Source organism: Carassius carassius, chromosome 40 (genome assembly GCF_963082965.1).
Source record: "Carassius carassius chromosome 40, fCarCar2.1, whole genome shotgun sequence".
Classification (NCBI taxonomy): Eukaryota; Metazoa; Chordata; class Actinopteri; order Cypriniformes; family Cyprinidae; genus Carassius; species Carassius carassius.
Window position 1 is genome coordinate 5,475,091 of NC_081794.1, and position 16,286 is coordinate 5,491,376.

The 16,286-nt window shown below is 34.1% G+C and overlaps 1 protein-coding gene across 1 annotated transcript in view; it reads right to left on the reverse strand.

Annotated features, from left to right (window-relative positions):
- Window positions 1–4,295: 4,295 nt before the first annotated feature.
- The window catches only part of LOC132122010 (inositol polyphosphate multikinase-like), a 29,047-nt gene continuing 17,056 nt past the window's right edge, over window positions 4,296–16,286 (reverse strand). Inside the window, exons 5-6 of the mRNA XM_059531807.1 lie at window positions 8,279–8,360; window positions 4,296–5,783 (exon numbers count right to left, since the gene is read on the reverse strand). Coding sequence (XP_059387790.1) covers window positions 5,251–5,783; window positions 8,279–8,360 — 615 coding nt within the window. The 3' untranslated portion in view covers window positions 4,296–5,250. The remainder of the gene's footprint in view (window positions 5,784–8,278; window positions 8,361–16,286) is intronic.

A 16,286-nucleotide genomic window follows, 5' to 3' on the forward strand; every position in this document is an offset into this window, starting at 1 on the left:
TGCAATCGGTCATAAAATGTAATCTTTTAAATTATGCCTTCTTTAAGGATAACAAATATTGTAATTAGACTAATGTAGAAGTATTCATAAATCAAATCATATTCTGAGCTAAACTTGAAATAACTGGTCTACCTATTACATAAGATTTAATCTGAAAATGATTTCTATAACAATACATTTATCATAAGTTTTTTTTCTACATTATGGTGTAGAAATTTGTAGCACCATTAGGTAGTTCCAATAGTTTCTAAATGAAGAGATCTACAAAATACAACACAAATGTGGAAGCTAATTTATATTTAGTTTATTTATAGAGTCAGAACCCAGAAGAATAATTTGCCACTGCTTCCTTCGAGATTTTCCAGTGGGGTTTTTCAATTCAAGGGTAAAATTTTATATTGGATGCGGTTAATCAATATGAATAATTTGATAGCCCTAGTTTCTAGTATGTAATTAGATAAGACAGTTTAAGATGTCAGCACGTGCCGTTTAGGTTGTAGGACAGAATGTCAAAGTATTGTTAAGTTATGTTTACCACAGGCTTTATTTTACTCATAAATTGAAAAACCCCATTATAAACCCAATAGGAAAATATCGAAGGAACCAGTGGCGAATTGGTCTTCTGTTTCAATCACATCTACAATGGTATGTCAACAACGAGGAATGGTTTGGTGGTGGCTGTGAGCCAGAAGTACAGCGATAACATCATATCTGATAAGAGCATCTTAGCCCTCCTGATGTCGGTCAAGATTGAGACGGGCAACATCATCCTTTGAGTCCTTTCTTCTTACGCATATTGGGTTGCAAGGATCTGGAGAAGGATAAGTTCTGAAGCTTTCCACTGATCAATGCAGGACATGTCAAAGACATAAATGGTTAGCTCTTGAAGAATCCACTTGACATCCATCCTTCACCAGTGGAAGGGGCACTCGCCCAGGTTTGCAATGAAGTGTAACAGCATGCACTGATACAGGTCCGGTCCTGCAAATCACAGCAGCTGAAGTTATGGTTACAATCAGAATGATGAAGATGGTTAAAAATAACTGGACCAGACAACCTCCTGGAAGCTTATGGAGATGCATGGGGCAGAAACGCTTATGATGCTCTTCAATACGATCAGGGAGTCCAGTAACTTTTGAAGCGTCACGATGCTGATATGGAAGAACAAGGGTGATGTCACGAATACACTGAAGCTACAAAGCTTGTATCGAGTACACAGCGCAATTCCTTACGAATATATATATATATATATATTTATCATATAATTGTATATATTATAGCATTAAATTAAGTTCATTCAAACTAGCCATTAATAAAGCCTGTTTTTTATTGTACATATGCTAAAACTATGTTGTGAACAAAATGGAATGATATTAGGCTCTAAAAATGCTAGGTGGAACTCATTATAAGAGTATAGTAAGCTAGCTCAATGCAAGTACAGTAGGCTTGCAAAGCCATAATATGACATGACGTGTCAAAAGACATCTCGATCCCTGTGAGATAACATATTCAACTTCACTTCAGTCACTCATGAATATTTAAATGACACATGGGTCCCCCTGGCCAGGTGCAGATGAGGAGAGACAAGCAGTTCAGACCTGGCCGGTCATACATGTGATATCAAAAAACCCAATGATGAATGTGTGTGTGTGTCTGTGCATTAATAACATCATCTTACACCCACTCAGATCATTTTAACACATGCGGTAGATACGGCATGAGTTCTACACCAGTTTACTGCTTTCAGTCACTCTTTCCATAAGGATGAGCCCATTACTGCTCATTATAGTCAACCTTTAAATATAATGACAATTTAAAGACATTAATATGGCCTTATTTAACACTGAATTACAAATGAATAACAAATTAGATTTGCCTTTCCAAACACCACTAACTAATAACGACATTACACGCTATGCTGCAGTAATTTTCTGTCTCCAGAATGGGAGTTATATTAAAGTAATAGTTCATCCAAAAATGAAAATTTACTTACCCTCAGGCGATCCAAGATGTAGATCAGTTCTTTCAACAGATTTGGAGAAATTTAGCATTACTAGTCCAATCAGCTGATAAAAACACCACAATAAGCCACACTCTTAACATCTAAGGAAACAAAAAGCTGTGTTTGTAAGAAAGACATTTAATGTTTTGTTTTGTTTTTTTTCCGTCAAACTGCTATATTTCTTTTTCCAGTGAAAAGTCTAAATCAGGAGAGAAATATGCAAGCGAAAATGAATTGCAACAGTTCCAAATAAATGTTTTGGTGGATTTTGATATTTGAGGTCAACAGGAAATTGACTTTTTACTGGAGGATTTTGGATTATGGACTCTACTAAAAGCAGTTTACAGTTAAAACGCCTTGCTGGATTTGTTTCTTACAAACATACAACTTTTCACTTCACATGACGTTGAGGAAATGAGGCCGAGTGGATCGATGAAGATGACATCTTGGATGACCTGAGGCTAAATGTATTTTCATTAAGACTATGTGCGAGTTTTGAAAATCCCAAGTCTGAATGTGTAAAACATTCCATAAAATGAATACAAACAACAAAAATCGGTATTAAATGTAGATTTTATTAATGAAAAATTGCCAGATATACACCCAGTATCATCCAAGTAAATACTAAGTTCATATGTCTATATTCAAAGGTGGTAATTTAAGAGAACAATTAGATCAGGGTTGAACAGACATTTCTCCAAAGACTACACACTATACAGGTCAGTAAGCATCAGATTTGCTTAAACCAATGTTCCGTTTTGAGTTTGTTCACTTTTCAATGACAACTGCCCAATACAACAAACGTGGTTTATTCGATTTTCAAGAAAGATCACTATTAAAACAGTTCAGGGCTGCGATTCTACTCTGGAAACCATGGCTAACATTTGAATACAATTTTTATTTGGAAACCATAATGTGATGACATTTGAGTTGGTTTTTATTTGCAGAATTCTGTCCTCTTGTATTAATCCCTATGTTTATGGAAAGTTTAAGACAGGTTTTCAAAAAATGGACGTATATTGAGACATCACTAACCCAGGCCTGTATATTTCCGCATATTGAACTGCAAGCATTAGGACGCCAAAGAGATATCATCATATCTTCCAGAAATGCCATGGAAATATTCCTGCCGTTCCACCGAACAAAAGATCTAGCCAGTGTACAAATGTTGATGTGAGTGTTTAGACTTCGTTTGTCCATTTGTTGAGATTTAAAGTTTCATGCCCTTAAATAAGATTGATCAATTTATTCCACAGGAAAATATCCAGTCTCACCAAAGGTTCACTAAAGTGCTTTAAGCACCACACATACAGTAGTTACCAATTAGGTGCTATATACTATTATTAAAAAATAATACTAATTATATATAAAAAAAAAAAATCAGATAAAGAAATGACAGATCATTTTTAGTAATTAACAAAAAGCATAAATGTACACAATATTTTAACTTCCTTTCAGTGCATAAATAAGACAATTAATGGACAATAATTATTGAGTTATGCATGTACGACTATATAACAATGTGTCTTTGTCCAGATAACCATAAAGGTAGAATGTAAACATGACATCAGTTCATTTATTTGTGAACAAAAGCATACTATAATGGAGCACTACATATAGACCACTTTCAGTTCTTGAGGTCTACTGAAAACCACGAGGAACTATTTTTTATTTGATAGGCACAAAGGCAATTTTTAACTTTGACCGAAGACACATATTTCTATAGAGCTATGCTATTCGTGCACTTTTTGTATTTATGGGTACAAACAGAAAGCAACTTTCCTCATGTTGTGCCACTTTAAAGGTGCGTGTGAACAAGAATGTTACATTGTTTTTCGTACACTTGCCGCAGTCTACAAGCTGTGGTCTTTCGACATCCATCGGAACCAAGCTAATGAAACATAAAACACAAATAACACAAACAAGAGATACATGTGAAACTTACAGAAGGACACTATTTTCTGATGAGTTCAGTGAGACACATTGAGATGTAAATGAATGATTGTTATTCATGTAAGCATTAAGACCCATTTATTAAAATGCTATGCCTGAGATTTAGAAGTAAAAAAAAAAAAAATGGAGGCAAACAGGGTTCCCACACAAAAGACCAATGAATTTCCAATGCACTCAAAATGAACAATTACTAGCCGATTAAGTTTTTTGAGTTAACTAAAATTAATGATACCAATAATAAAGTGTCTTATAGAATTTTTGGTTTAATTCTATAAGTTTTAATTCTCTAATTAATTTTTAAAGAATGTTGGCACCCTGAATGTTCCTTGGGTTTTTAAAAAAAGCTGCTAATAAACCTGTAAACCACAAATGCAACAAACACAAGTTAAACGATTACTGACAAATCATATGTTTCAATATGCAAGATGAATTATGTTAAAGTAAAAAGAAAGATATCGACAACAAAAGAAAAATATTTCTGAGATTAAAATGTTTATGATTGAGGTTATTCTTGTTTTCCTCTTATATCGGGCAACATCCATGTCTTTTTTAGTTCCTAGCTATCACATCCTATGCCGTCACCAAATAAATGTGTACAAACAATTTAATGAAATACCTGGACACACAAGTAAATTAGCTATTCCGAAGAAAGACTATTATTAAAATCACAATTCTAGTTCTCTTCATTAATGGAAACTTTGGCATTTGATGTAGACAAACCTCAAGGGCTGTACAATGAAAAACAATAAATGATCTCAACCTTACTACTCTCACTGATATTTAAGTCATATTGCATCAGTAATCACAGAACATGAACACACTCACAAAGGTTTAATTCTTTTCAAATCACATTTAAAAAAATGAGATAAAATTCAACAGGTCTGAAACAGGCAGGGTCATAATGGCAGCATATGCAAAAGAAACTTCAAATATATTTTCCTACATCCTCACTCATGAAATTCCTATTGTCAATTACATCGATTTAAAAAAAAAAAGAAATAGATAAAAAGAAAAAAAAATCCTGCAATGGCTCTGGAAACAGGAACTAATAGCAATATCAGAGGCATAATATGATGAGTGTTTCTTCTTTGTTAGGATAAATATACAAGTATTATAGATTCATTTACCTGAGTAAGATATCAAACTATACAAAGCTTTTAAAAGACTAAAGCACATACATTAGACGAAGAATTACAAACATGTTACTCCACTGATGGTGTAGGTAGTGCAGATTAGAGAAAGGCGGGTAGACAGACGAGAAAGTGGCTACACGATTCATACCTTCAACAACTTCATCACTCCTCCAGAATCTGATGCAGGACCTTCAGTAGGTTCTTCAGGCCGTAGATGTAACCCTGGTCAGGAACGTCACTAGTGAAGACATGTGCAAAGTCAATCATCTTCACCTCCACGTCACTGACCGTTTCCTGTCCCGCTTCGCTCTTGCTCTCCTTCCTGTCCTCTTCCAGTCTTGCCAAGCTGTGGTTGCCGTTGGGCTGCTGCGAGGAGCTCCAAACGCCATTGTCCTGTTTGGCTTGGTAGTGGCTCCGGCCGCAGCCTTTCTTGTGCAGGGAGTACATGGTGGAGAGGCTCTGATTGATGTTGTTGTTCTGCTCACAGGCCTCGGGTGCAATTGGGTTCTCCCGTAGGGTCTGAGAGACGTGATTTGGTGTGCAGACACCTTCGTAGACGAAGAGCAGAGAGCTTGCATAAAAGCTGAACCGACTCTGGCCCTCAAACCATTGAAGGACCTTCTGGACTTTGAGGATGCTGGCAGTGATGGCGTCTTTGCGGAGAATGTCGCCGTTGTAGAAGAACTTGGATAAACCTGCAGGACAATGAGAATGTTGTTCGAAACTGAATTGGTACACAACCGGTCAAAAGTTTGGAGTAATTAAGATTTTTTTATGTTGTTGAACGAAGTCTCTTATGCGCACCAAGGCTGCATTTATTTCATCCAAAATACATTAAAAAAAAATCTATACTATTGTGAAAATACGGTTACAATTTTAAACAGTTTTTTTTTCTGTAATGCAAAACAAAATTTCCAGCAGCAATTACTTCAGTCTTCAGTGACAAGATCCTTCAGAAATCATTCTATGCTGATTTGATGTCTAAATTTTAATCAGTCATTATTAATGGTCCTTATTACTATCAAAGATTGCTGCTAAATATTTTTGTGGAAAGGTTTTTTTTTTTTTCCAGAATATCTTGAAGAATAGAAACTGCAAAAAAACATTTATTTGAAATACATGTTTTTTTTGTAAAATTATATAAAAAAAACAATTCAGTCATTTATGATTTATTTTACGATAGCTATTTAGTGCAATGTTAAAAAGAAAATGTTAGATTACAAGATTAAAGTTGTAATATTTCAAGAATGAAGTTGAAATACTATAAAAAATAAAGTTTAAATACCACGAGAATAAAGTCGAAATATTGCAAGAATTTAAATAATAGAAATTCGAGTTATACGATTTTGAGAGTTAAGGCTATATTGGGCATGCAGATGGCCCGGATTGAGAGGACCAGGAGAAGTTGTCAGGCCACTGGAATAGAGAATTTAAATATAGATGCACCCAAGTGGCCACATCATCTTACTAGGATGAGGAAGAGTCAATTTTAAGGACTCACGAAAACGGCTTAATATCAAGAATATGATATTTATTAACAGACTGAATAGGAACATTTTATCTTAACTTAGACTTTGAAATATCTCCAGACGCTCCCAAACCGGGCCATTTGCATGTGCAATAGGCTAAAATATACTGTCAAAATACATGACCCTGGAGCACAAAACCTTAACGTCTTAAGTCTCTGGGGTATATTTTTAACAATTGCCAAAAAAACATTGTATGGGTCAAAATTATCGATTTTTCTTTTATGCCAAAAATCATTAGGACATTAAGTAAAGATCATGTTAGTAAATTTCCTACTGTAAATATACTGAAACTTAATTTTTGATTAATAATAAGAATTGCTAAGAAATCATTTGGACAAATTTAAAGGTGATTTTCTCAGTATTTAGATTTTTTTGCACCATCATTTTCCAGATTTTCTAATTATTGTATGTCGGCCAAATATTGTCCGATCCTAACAAACCATACATCAATGGAAAGCTTATTTATTCAGATTTCAGATGATGTAGAAATCTTCATTTCAAAAAAATTTACACTTAAGTCTGGTTTTGTGGTCCAAGGTCACATATTATAACTTTATTCTCATAGCCTACTAAGTAATTTGACTTCATTCTCATAGTATTTCAACTTTATTCTTGTAATATTTTGACTTTATTCTCATACTATTACAACTTAAATCTCGTAATCTTAGATCGTCATCTTTTTTTTAACGTGGCACTTAAACGCTGTTGTACAATTTAATGCATCTTTGCTCAGCAAATTATTATTATAAATCTATTATAATATTATAATCCAAAATTTAAAAAATACATAAAAATAAGTTAAAGTAAAAAAATAAGTAAAAATACATAACACATAAAAATTATTTAAAAGTTAGTATAAAAAAACATACTTTCAGCACTGAAAATTTTAATGTTTCTTGAGTAATGGCTGCTGAAAATTCAGATTTCTATCAAAGGAATAAATTACATTTTTAAATACACACACACAAAAAAAACCGTGCTGTCAAATGATTATTCATGATTAATCTCATAAAAGTTTTTGTTCACATAGTATGTGTGTGTGTACTGTGTATATTCATTATATTTATCTAAGATATTAACTGCAGTCTGCTATCAATGGCTTAAGCCTCAGTTACTTGGTATTAAATTACGTTTTTGAATTAGCAATGGAGGCGCTGGATGAGATGCATTTAAAAAATCCTACTCACAATAGCATTTTAAGTACAAAAAGCAGATATGAAATTTTGAAATATATTTTCTGATCAATGTCTTGAGGTGTGGTAACCATAGTAGAAGCGGAATAATTGACTTTGGTCCATTGAATTCTTAGAAAATAATGTGTGCATTATTTTCTGAGAATTCAACTAACCAAAGTCAATTATTCCTTACTTAATTTACTTGGCAACAATGGTAAATACTAGTTAGTCCGTGACTAACAATAAGAAGTTGGTTCATAAAGTAAACACCTAGTTATCTTATATAAAAAAAGATAGAGACTTTGGTTTTAAACAACTGAACTTTAAAAGACAAATGTCAATCCAGGAAAGAATACTGTGCTCATCAAGGCGTCTTTAAGAGTAAATCAATCTTGTTTTCCTCATTCATCCTATATAAATGCAATAAAAGCATAGTCTGCTTTAGATAAGAGTGTTATGGTGTAAACAGTATGTGGTTGATCTTACCTTCCTTGATTGTGTCCTTCACGAGACCTCTTCCGTAATGCTGGTCATATGTGTCATAGCTGTCTGAGCCAACTTTATACACCTAAAAGACAGAAAGAAACATTTTAAACTAGAGTTGAATAAGAATGGTCTCTTCACAGGTCTGGCTCTCCCTCTAGAGGACATTCAAGGTCATTGCAGTATCTCCTCTGATTGAATTAATTCCAGTGAGGAAATGAAATTCAAGTTGAACTTCTGGAAAGGGTGATGAGGGAGCCAGTGTAATATTGTACTGTGTAATTTGGGTTTATTTTCTGAGGGGCATTAAGCTCCTTTCTATATCATCCAAATCAACAGCGCAATTATGAGTAATGGCTCTGTTTGCTTGGTGGTTATGTAGATCGGCTCTTTTCATCCATCTGTTTTTCTGTACAGGCTGGCAGAGAGCTGAACCCCTGGGACGGCCTGAGACTGAGAATTTACATACCGTCTGCTCCCCATCAATATTTCACCAAGAAACTGGACCTCGCTGTCCTTTCTGTGTGTAATTTTAGACGACTCCTATCCTGAAGATTTCAAATTCCCATTAAAAAAAAAAAAAAATTTACATAGTAAAAGGTCAACCAATCATTTTCCTTAAACGACTGGACTGTGCTTTTTTTTTCTTAAGCTGCCCTTTGAGGCAGAGTATTAAAAGACAAGCATCCTGAAATAAAGTATCTAACACATAAATTGGACTCCTAAAATGTTTCAAGCTCAATAAACAAGGGATAGACACTGAAAATAAAAGAACAGATGCATTGTTTCTGTTCTTATATACAGTACTATGCAGAAGTCTTAGGCTATTAGTTTTTTCACCAACAAAAAATTGTTATATGACAGTTATTTCTATATTTTGCTTTAGTGGGCCAGTAGGAAATATCACTTTATATTTCCAAACTTTCCTTTTGCCATTAATTATAATAATCCAGTAATCCAATAATCGAGTCTGTCTGGAATTACTTGAAGAAATAGGAAAAAAAAAAAAGAAAAAAAAAAGACTAAATTCTGAAGAACTGTGACAAGACGCTTGAAGAGCGTAACTATTTTTTATCTGAAAAAAATATGCGCAACTGTAACTAGGACAGAAGCTTTTAAATGCAAAGAGTGGTCTCAGGAAATACAGATTTGATTTAGTTAATAAATAAATAACATCTATTTCATGACATTATTTTAGTAAGCATTCTCACTTTATAGTTTTTTTTTTTACACAAGTGCCTAAAACTTTTCACAGTACTGTAGCTTTGCAGGTAGGTTTCTTCAGGTGTCTTGGAGACATTGTCATGGTTCTTATGGATTTAGTCTGTCGAAGTAATTCCAGAATCCAAATTTTAAATACAAAAACTACACTGGCAGATTAACACTACACTGAATAATTAATTTTGTATTTTTTCTAATATTAGTGAACTGTATTAAAATGAAAATTTTCTGTAGTGGTTTTGTTTTTACACACATTTTATCTTTATTTTGAATTTTGCACATGCACAACATTGCTTTGTATTGTAGGGTAAACCGAAGTCTGTATTAATTGATAATGTCCTAAATTCTTAATTGATAATGTAGCAGTACACCTTTTTTTTTACAGTGTATATTATACTACAGGGTTGTTGAATGCTTGATTGAGATTGGTTTTAGAAGGTAATAATCATTCACACCCAGAACATTCTTCTGTAGTTACTTACTAGAAATAAACTTAATAGCTTAAAAATTTGTGTTTTCAGTATGGGTGTGTAGATTGTAGAGCAAACATCAAAGTATTGTCAAGTTTTGTTGACCACAGACCTTATTTTACTCATGATATGAAAAAGCCCATTATAAAACCCCATAGGAAAATCTTAAGGGAACTCATGGCTAAGGCTGCACGATGTGTCGTTTAAGCATCGATAACGCCGCGATGTATGAATCCACGATAGTCATATCGCAGGATGTGCGATGTAGGCTGTCGTAGTTGATCCATTATTCATTAACTGTACGGGCCAGCTGCTCCTCGGCCCTTGACGAATGTGATTCGCGGAGAGCGCGAGAGAGAGAGAGAGCGCGAGAGAGAGAGAGAGAGAGAGAGAGAGAGTGCAAAAGAGAGAGAGCGAGAGAGAGAGAGCGCGAGAGAGCGCTTCAAACAACACGAGCGCTGTCTTGCTCTCTCTCCCTCACACATTTTAATCAATTGACACTGTGTCGATGTTTAAATCATTTAAAATGAGAATGTAAATCTGCTCACCCTGTTTTTGTTTGTAAGAAAAAATTAGATTAGATTTCATATCGCAATATATATCACAGAAAAATAAAATATCGCTATGTCATTTTTTCCCAATATCGTGCAGCCCTACTCATGGCAAATTATTCTTCCGCGTTTTGACTTAATATCTGTACCACTCTATTAACACATGCTTCACACATCTACAATCACTCTCTGTCACTCATTCTAATAACTGCATTAGAGTTCATTAATAACTGCATTATCAATGGCTCAAGCCTCTGTTACAATCTCTATAATGTCATTTCGGAAACAGCAATGGAAACTTGAGATGAGATGTGCAAGTTGCCCTACACCCAAAAGCATTTGAAGGACAAAAACCTGACAAATGCCTTAAAATACAACATTTTGAGGTGTGGTAATTGTAGTAAAAGTGGAACAATTGATGATGAGTCATTTAGATCCTTGTTAACTTAGGTTATTGTCATTCTGCTATATGTGGAGACATAAAAAAGGAATTAAATATTGTGCCTCACAGGACCACAAAGACATAATAATAAAAAAAAAGTATGTACATGTAAATGTACATATGTTTTTGTTTTTTATTTTCTCACAGAAATCATAGGACCCTATATATGGCTATATATAGGCTTAGGTATATCTACATATAGCCATATAACACATACATATAATACCTATAACATATATAGGGCCGTGATTTCTGTGATGCAGAAAACAGACATAATTGCAGAATCCAGTCATAAAAATAGAATTAAATGTATAATGCGGAATGTCACGGAATTTGTCAAACTTTGGATGAATTACTCAAAAGTTCATGAGCATTTTACAATTTAATTTGAGAGAAACTATATCATATTCACTCAGAAACTTTGAAGATATTCACAGCAACCCTCAAAATAAAATGTTGGTTTAACTTGAAGACATTGTGCCAGAAATATATTAGCTTACTATTGTTCAGTAACTGTACTAGTACTAAAAGTATTAAAACTTTATTTTTAAGAAATCATCATGAAACATTTCTTCCAGTTTGTAATTTTAAAAGTAAATCTCCATTGTTTGCCAAAAAAAAATAAAAAATTGTTTAATTTTTCTGATAACCAGAAAATTTTACACAACACTTAATTCATAAGGCTATTCTAAGAATCAATTTGAAAAAATTAAGTTGCTTTTATGTATTCAAATAATTAGACATGTTAAAACAAATAATTTGGTAACAATAAAACATATGGTGTGAAAAACATTTCATAGGCCCTAAATGTAATTTTTGTTACACTTTTTATAAATAGATGTGAAATTGTATAAGCTTCATGATTTGAATCAATCAGACATGCTTAGATTAATAAAATGTAATTTAACCATTTAAAAAGAAGCCTAGAAAAAATGTAAAAACAAAATCCATTAAAATAGAAGAAAAATAATTTGGCGAAAAATAAAACCGAATTTGGGAAATATACAGATTTCATAGGGCCTTACATGTATATGTAAATGGCCATCATCAATTATTCCTTAAATTAATAATATATTGTATTACACTACAGACATTTATTTAAAGGGAAGATGCACTTACACATCTTACCTTGCTCTTGCATGCAATGCAATCAGGAACGTTTTACATTATATATTAAAATCCATGTACAAATGAAGAAAGGCGAAACACAAAGGCTGTTCTCAGATGACCAGCACATTTGCTCTGAGATAATAAACAATGACATGGCTCTGCGTAAGTGAAGAGTGTTGAGTAAACCTCATCCATCATGAGCTGATGATAAAGAGTTTAGAGGTCTCCACCCGTGTTTCCCAAGAGGGAAGCAGAGGACCCTGAGGATGCTGGGAGAGGCCACGACCTGATAAGCTCATCCTGTCTGATGGTACAGATATCCTTCTCTCTCTCTCTCAGCTGAGGTTTGGGTTTTTACTGTCACTGTTGATCAATGTAATGCATCCTTGCTAAATTCATTATTAATGTCTTTAAAATGGCGTGTTATGGTTCACAAATATAAAAAGAAAGCAGCAAATCAGCATATTAGAATGATTTCTGAAAGAACATCTGACACTTAAGACTGGAGTAATAATGCTTAAAATTCAGCTTTGCATCACAAAAATAATTTTTTTTAAATATTTTAAAACAGATATCATTATTACATAATCTACAATGTACAATGGTCATTAGGACATTCTTCTCGTTTTTTGATGAACAAATTTAAAAAAAAAATTCCTGACAGCATGACTCACCGCATGAACTTCTCTCATCTGTTCAGATTTAGAATGTGCAGCAGAGGAAGATCGAATGTTTTCAGAGACCACAGATTAAATTCTTAAAACTATTTGCACAACATAGTTGATGATTTGGTGATTCATTCTTTTTGGAGATGTTACGGGCCCCTAGAATGGCTCACCCTTTCTACATGTAATGACACACAATAAACGAGAAGAGCTGTCATCATCTGCGTCAATCCCTTAAAGTTTGTCGAGCTTTTGAGAAATTACAGATAGCTCTGGAATTTTCTCTTATTTCCAAGATTGATAAACATATGCATGCTGCCAGGAAAACATATGACGAAACAGGTCAGATTGGTAGCGCAAGCTAAATGAATAGGATATGATATGTTACGCAAGACATCTGGTGCAGAGACCTCATTCAGATCTACACAGAGCATTTACAGAACATGGATATAGCAAACAGATACAGATATAAGAACTCTGTATGCTCATTAATAAAATAACTGACAAATAGGGACGTAACGATTCACTGCAAGCCAGCTGAAAATCGATTCAAACGTGACGATTCAAATCGGTTGAGATGCTAAACAATTGTGAATCGATTAGGGGTGCGAGTTTATATGAATATATAGCCCCTTTCACACTGCAATTCTGGAAAATACACAGGTAATCAATCACACAGAAGGTGACCCGGCAATGTTCAGGCAATTTTCCAGTTCGAACATGCAGTGTGAAAGGGGCTTAGGTCTGAGGGGGGAACTTATGGTCTTTAGAAAAGTTTAAATGGTATTCTTCTTTTCATCTTATCTCTGTATAATGCATATTAAAGTTCATGAGTGCAGCGCTGCTTTGTTTACGACGGAAAACCAAGGAAATGCTTTTTTGCGCCACCTACTGGCAGAGAGTGAATCTGGGTCTCACTCAGCTTGTCTGTTGTTGGTTTCATGCAGATTTTTTTTTAAAGTTAAACCATTCTGTTTTTTGATTCAAATGTAAAAATAACCAAAAAAAAAAACCAATCCCTGTCCCTGAACACGGTTTTTATTTTATTTTTTTTATTATAATTTTTTTTGCCGTGTCTAGATTTTGTTTGACATCTTTACTTAGTGATTATTTTGACTTAAGTCTGTTCTAGAGACATGTTACAACTTTTTGATAAAGTTCTCATTGGTTTTCTTTTGGAAATATGTTTCAAATTTATACTGAATGCATTTATGACTGTAAAGCATGTCTGTGTGTGTCAAAATCGTGATTAAAATCGAAATCGCAAAATTGATAAAAAAAATCTTGATAGGTTTTTATTGTCCATATCGCACAGCCCTACTAAAGTTTACCAAAACCAATACAATAATAATTGCGACCAACTCATGTGCTTGTACGGAAAAGAGAAACCAGTGGGAAGAATGAGTCTGGAATTTATTTGTAACTTTATTCTATTGCATTTATCTAAGCTTGTAATTTATGTTTTAGTTCAATTGATTTTAATAATGTTTGCACTTTATTAGTTAAGGTCTTTTCACACCGAGTCCGAGATTTTTGCATGCGTGTTTCCATTTTTTCATATTCACTATCCTATCAAAATGCATGCTACGCAGTGTTGGGAACGTTACTTTAAAAAAGTAATTAGTTATAGTTACTCACTACTTGTTCCAAAAAGTAACTGAGTTAGTAACTGAATTACTCTATAATAAAAGTAAATCGTTACCAGGGAAAGTAACTATTTGCGTTACTGTAAAAAAAAAAAAAAAAAAAAAGTTGCTATATGTCAAAGAATTTTTTATTTATTTTTTAGCAGTTTTCACAAGTCAGTTGAAATAAGTAGAACAGACAGGTGTTCGTACATAACTTTCGAGATTTATTGCACGTCAACAGACAGCAAGAGTTTTATCCTGCACTCTTTGTAAGAAAAGTGTTTTTGGCCACTAGCTCTGTAGATGCGTGTGTCACACATTACATGCACGTTCTTGCCTTTGACTACAATGAATTTGAAGTAGTGCTTAAATCTCCACCTTGAAAATGCCAACTTTTCATCGGATTGCTCCTGACTCGCCATTTCTCCTGCTGCTGCGAATCTCTGTGTAGCTGTTGCGTGTGTGTGACTGTGTGTGTTTGCCGCCGCTGGCGCGTGTGTGTAAAAACACTGGCTCTGATTGGCTACCATGAAACACATGACTATGCCTTAGCCAATCATAATCGCTTATCTCGTTATTAACCCACCTGCTCACTCGCGGTGTGAGCCAGGGGTGCGTTCGGATAGCATATTAAATCAATGCGTAGTAACGCGCCGCATTTAACGTTCAGTAACGTTAACGGCGTTGTAACGACGGGAAAAGTAATTAGTTAGATTACCCCGTTACTGAAAAATAACGTCGTTACCTAACGCCGTTCTTTTAAACGCCGTTATTCCAAACACTGATGCTACGGATGCAAAAACTTAGAAAATCGAACCTGATCTGAATTTTTCCTGACTGACAAAAATTCAGGAGGCAGTGTGTAAACATGACAGTGACATGACATGATTGCTGATCTGAATAAAATCCTGTCTGATCTGCTGAACCAATATAAATTATATAGATATTTTACATTCCAATAAAATGTAACAATATTACAGTTTTTACTATATTTTTTGATCAAATAGATTCAGACTTCGTAAGCACTATTACATGATTTCTTTCATTAATAATTTTAATTTTTCTAAACTTTTGACCGGTAGTGCATGTGTGTGCAAATAGTAAATGAACATGCTCATGTGTGAATAGGACCGCAACACCTCAAACACATTCAAAAATTGAACTTTGTTGAACCTTGCTATTTTCTCACACCAAAAATAACCCTTATATCTGCACGACTTCGTATGAATTCAAGCAGGGCTGCAACAACTAATATATAAAGAGATAACCAATAAATGTGCAGTAATTCTGACTAAAATGTAAAAAAAAAAAAGTTAGACATTAAATGCAAGTTTAAAATTCTACATGTGCATTAACAGCAGTAAGCGCAGTAACAGCAGTTTTTTTTTTATTTAAACAAATATTAAATTTTAGATTTTTTTTTTTTTTTACTAGGACCGTGGATTCCTTTTTGTGGTTAATTAAAACCAACAACATTACACTTAACTACAGTCACTGAGATGATCAAAATTCAACAGTTTTTGAGGATTCACGATTGATTTAATCACCATGCAGTAAATGCTAGGTCCACTTTTTTTTTAACTAGGCTTCTTAACGCATGCTCCGTTTGATTAAACAGAAAAAAATGTCCCTCCCAAGATATTCAAACAGTTCACTCCAGCAGTGTTGATGACAGTGGTGCTACTGCCTGTTGTGTCCAGGGCTCAGTTAGTGTGTGACTGTAGTGCACACAACACTGTGGCTTTAACACTGAGCTTTACCACTGAGTCTGCTCTAAAGCTGTTAATTAACCTCTTAAAACACAAGGCTCTGGCACCGGCTGTTATCATTAGATGAAATGACAGGACTGCTGAAAGAGCAAAGCCACATTCTGGACTGAAAGATCCAAAAATATATTAAAATATATTTGTTTTGAGTTGACTAA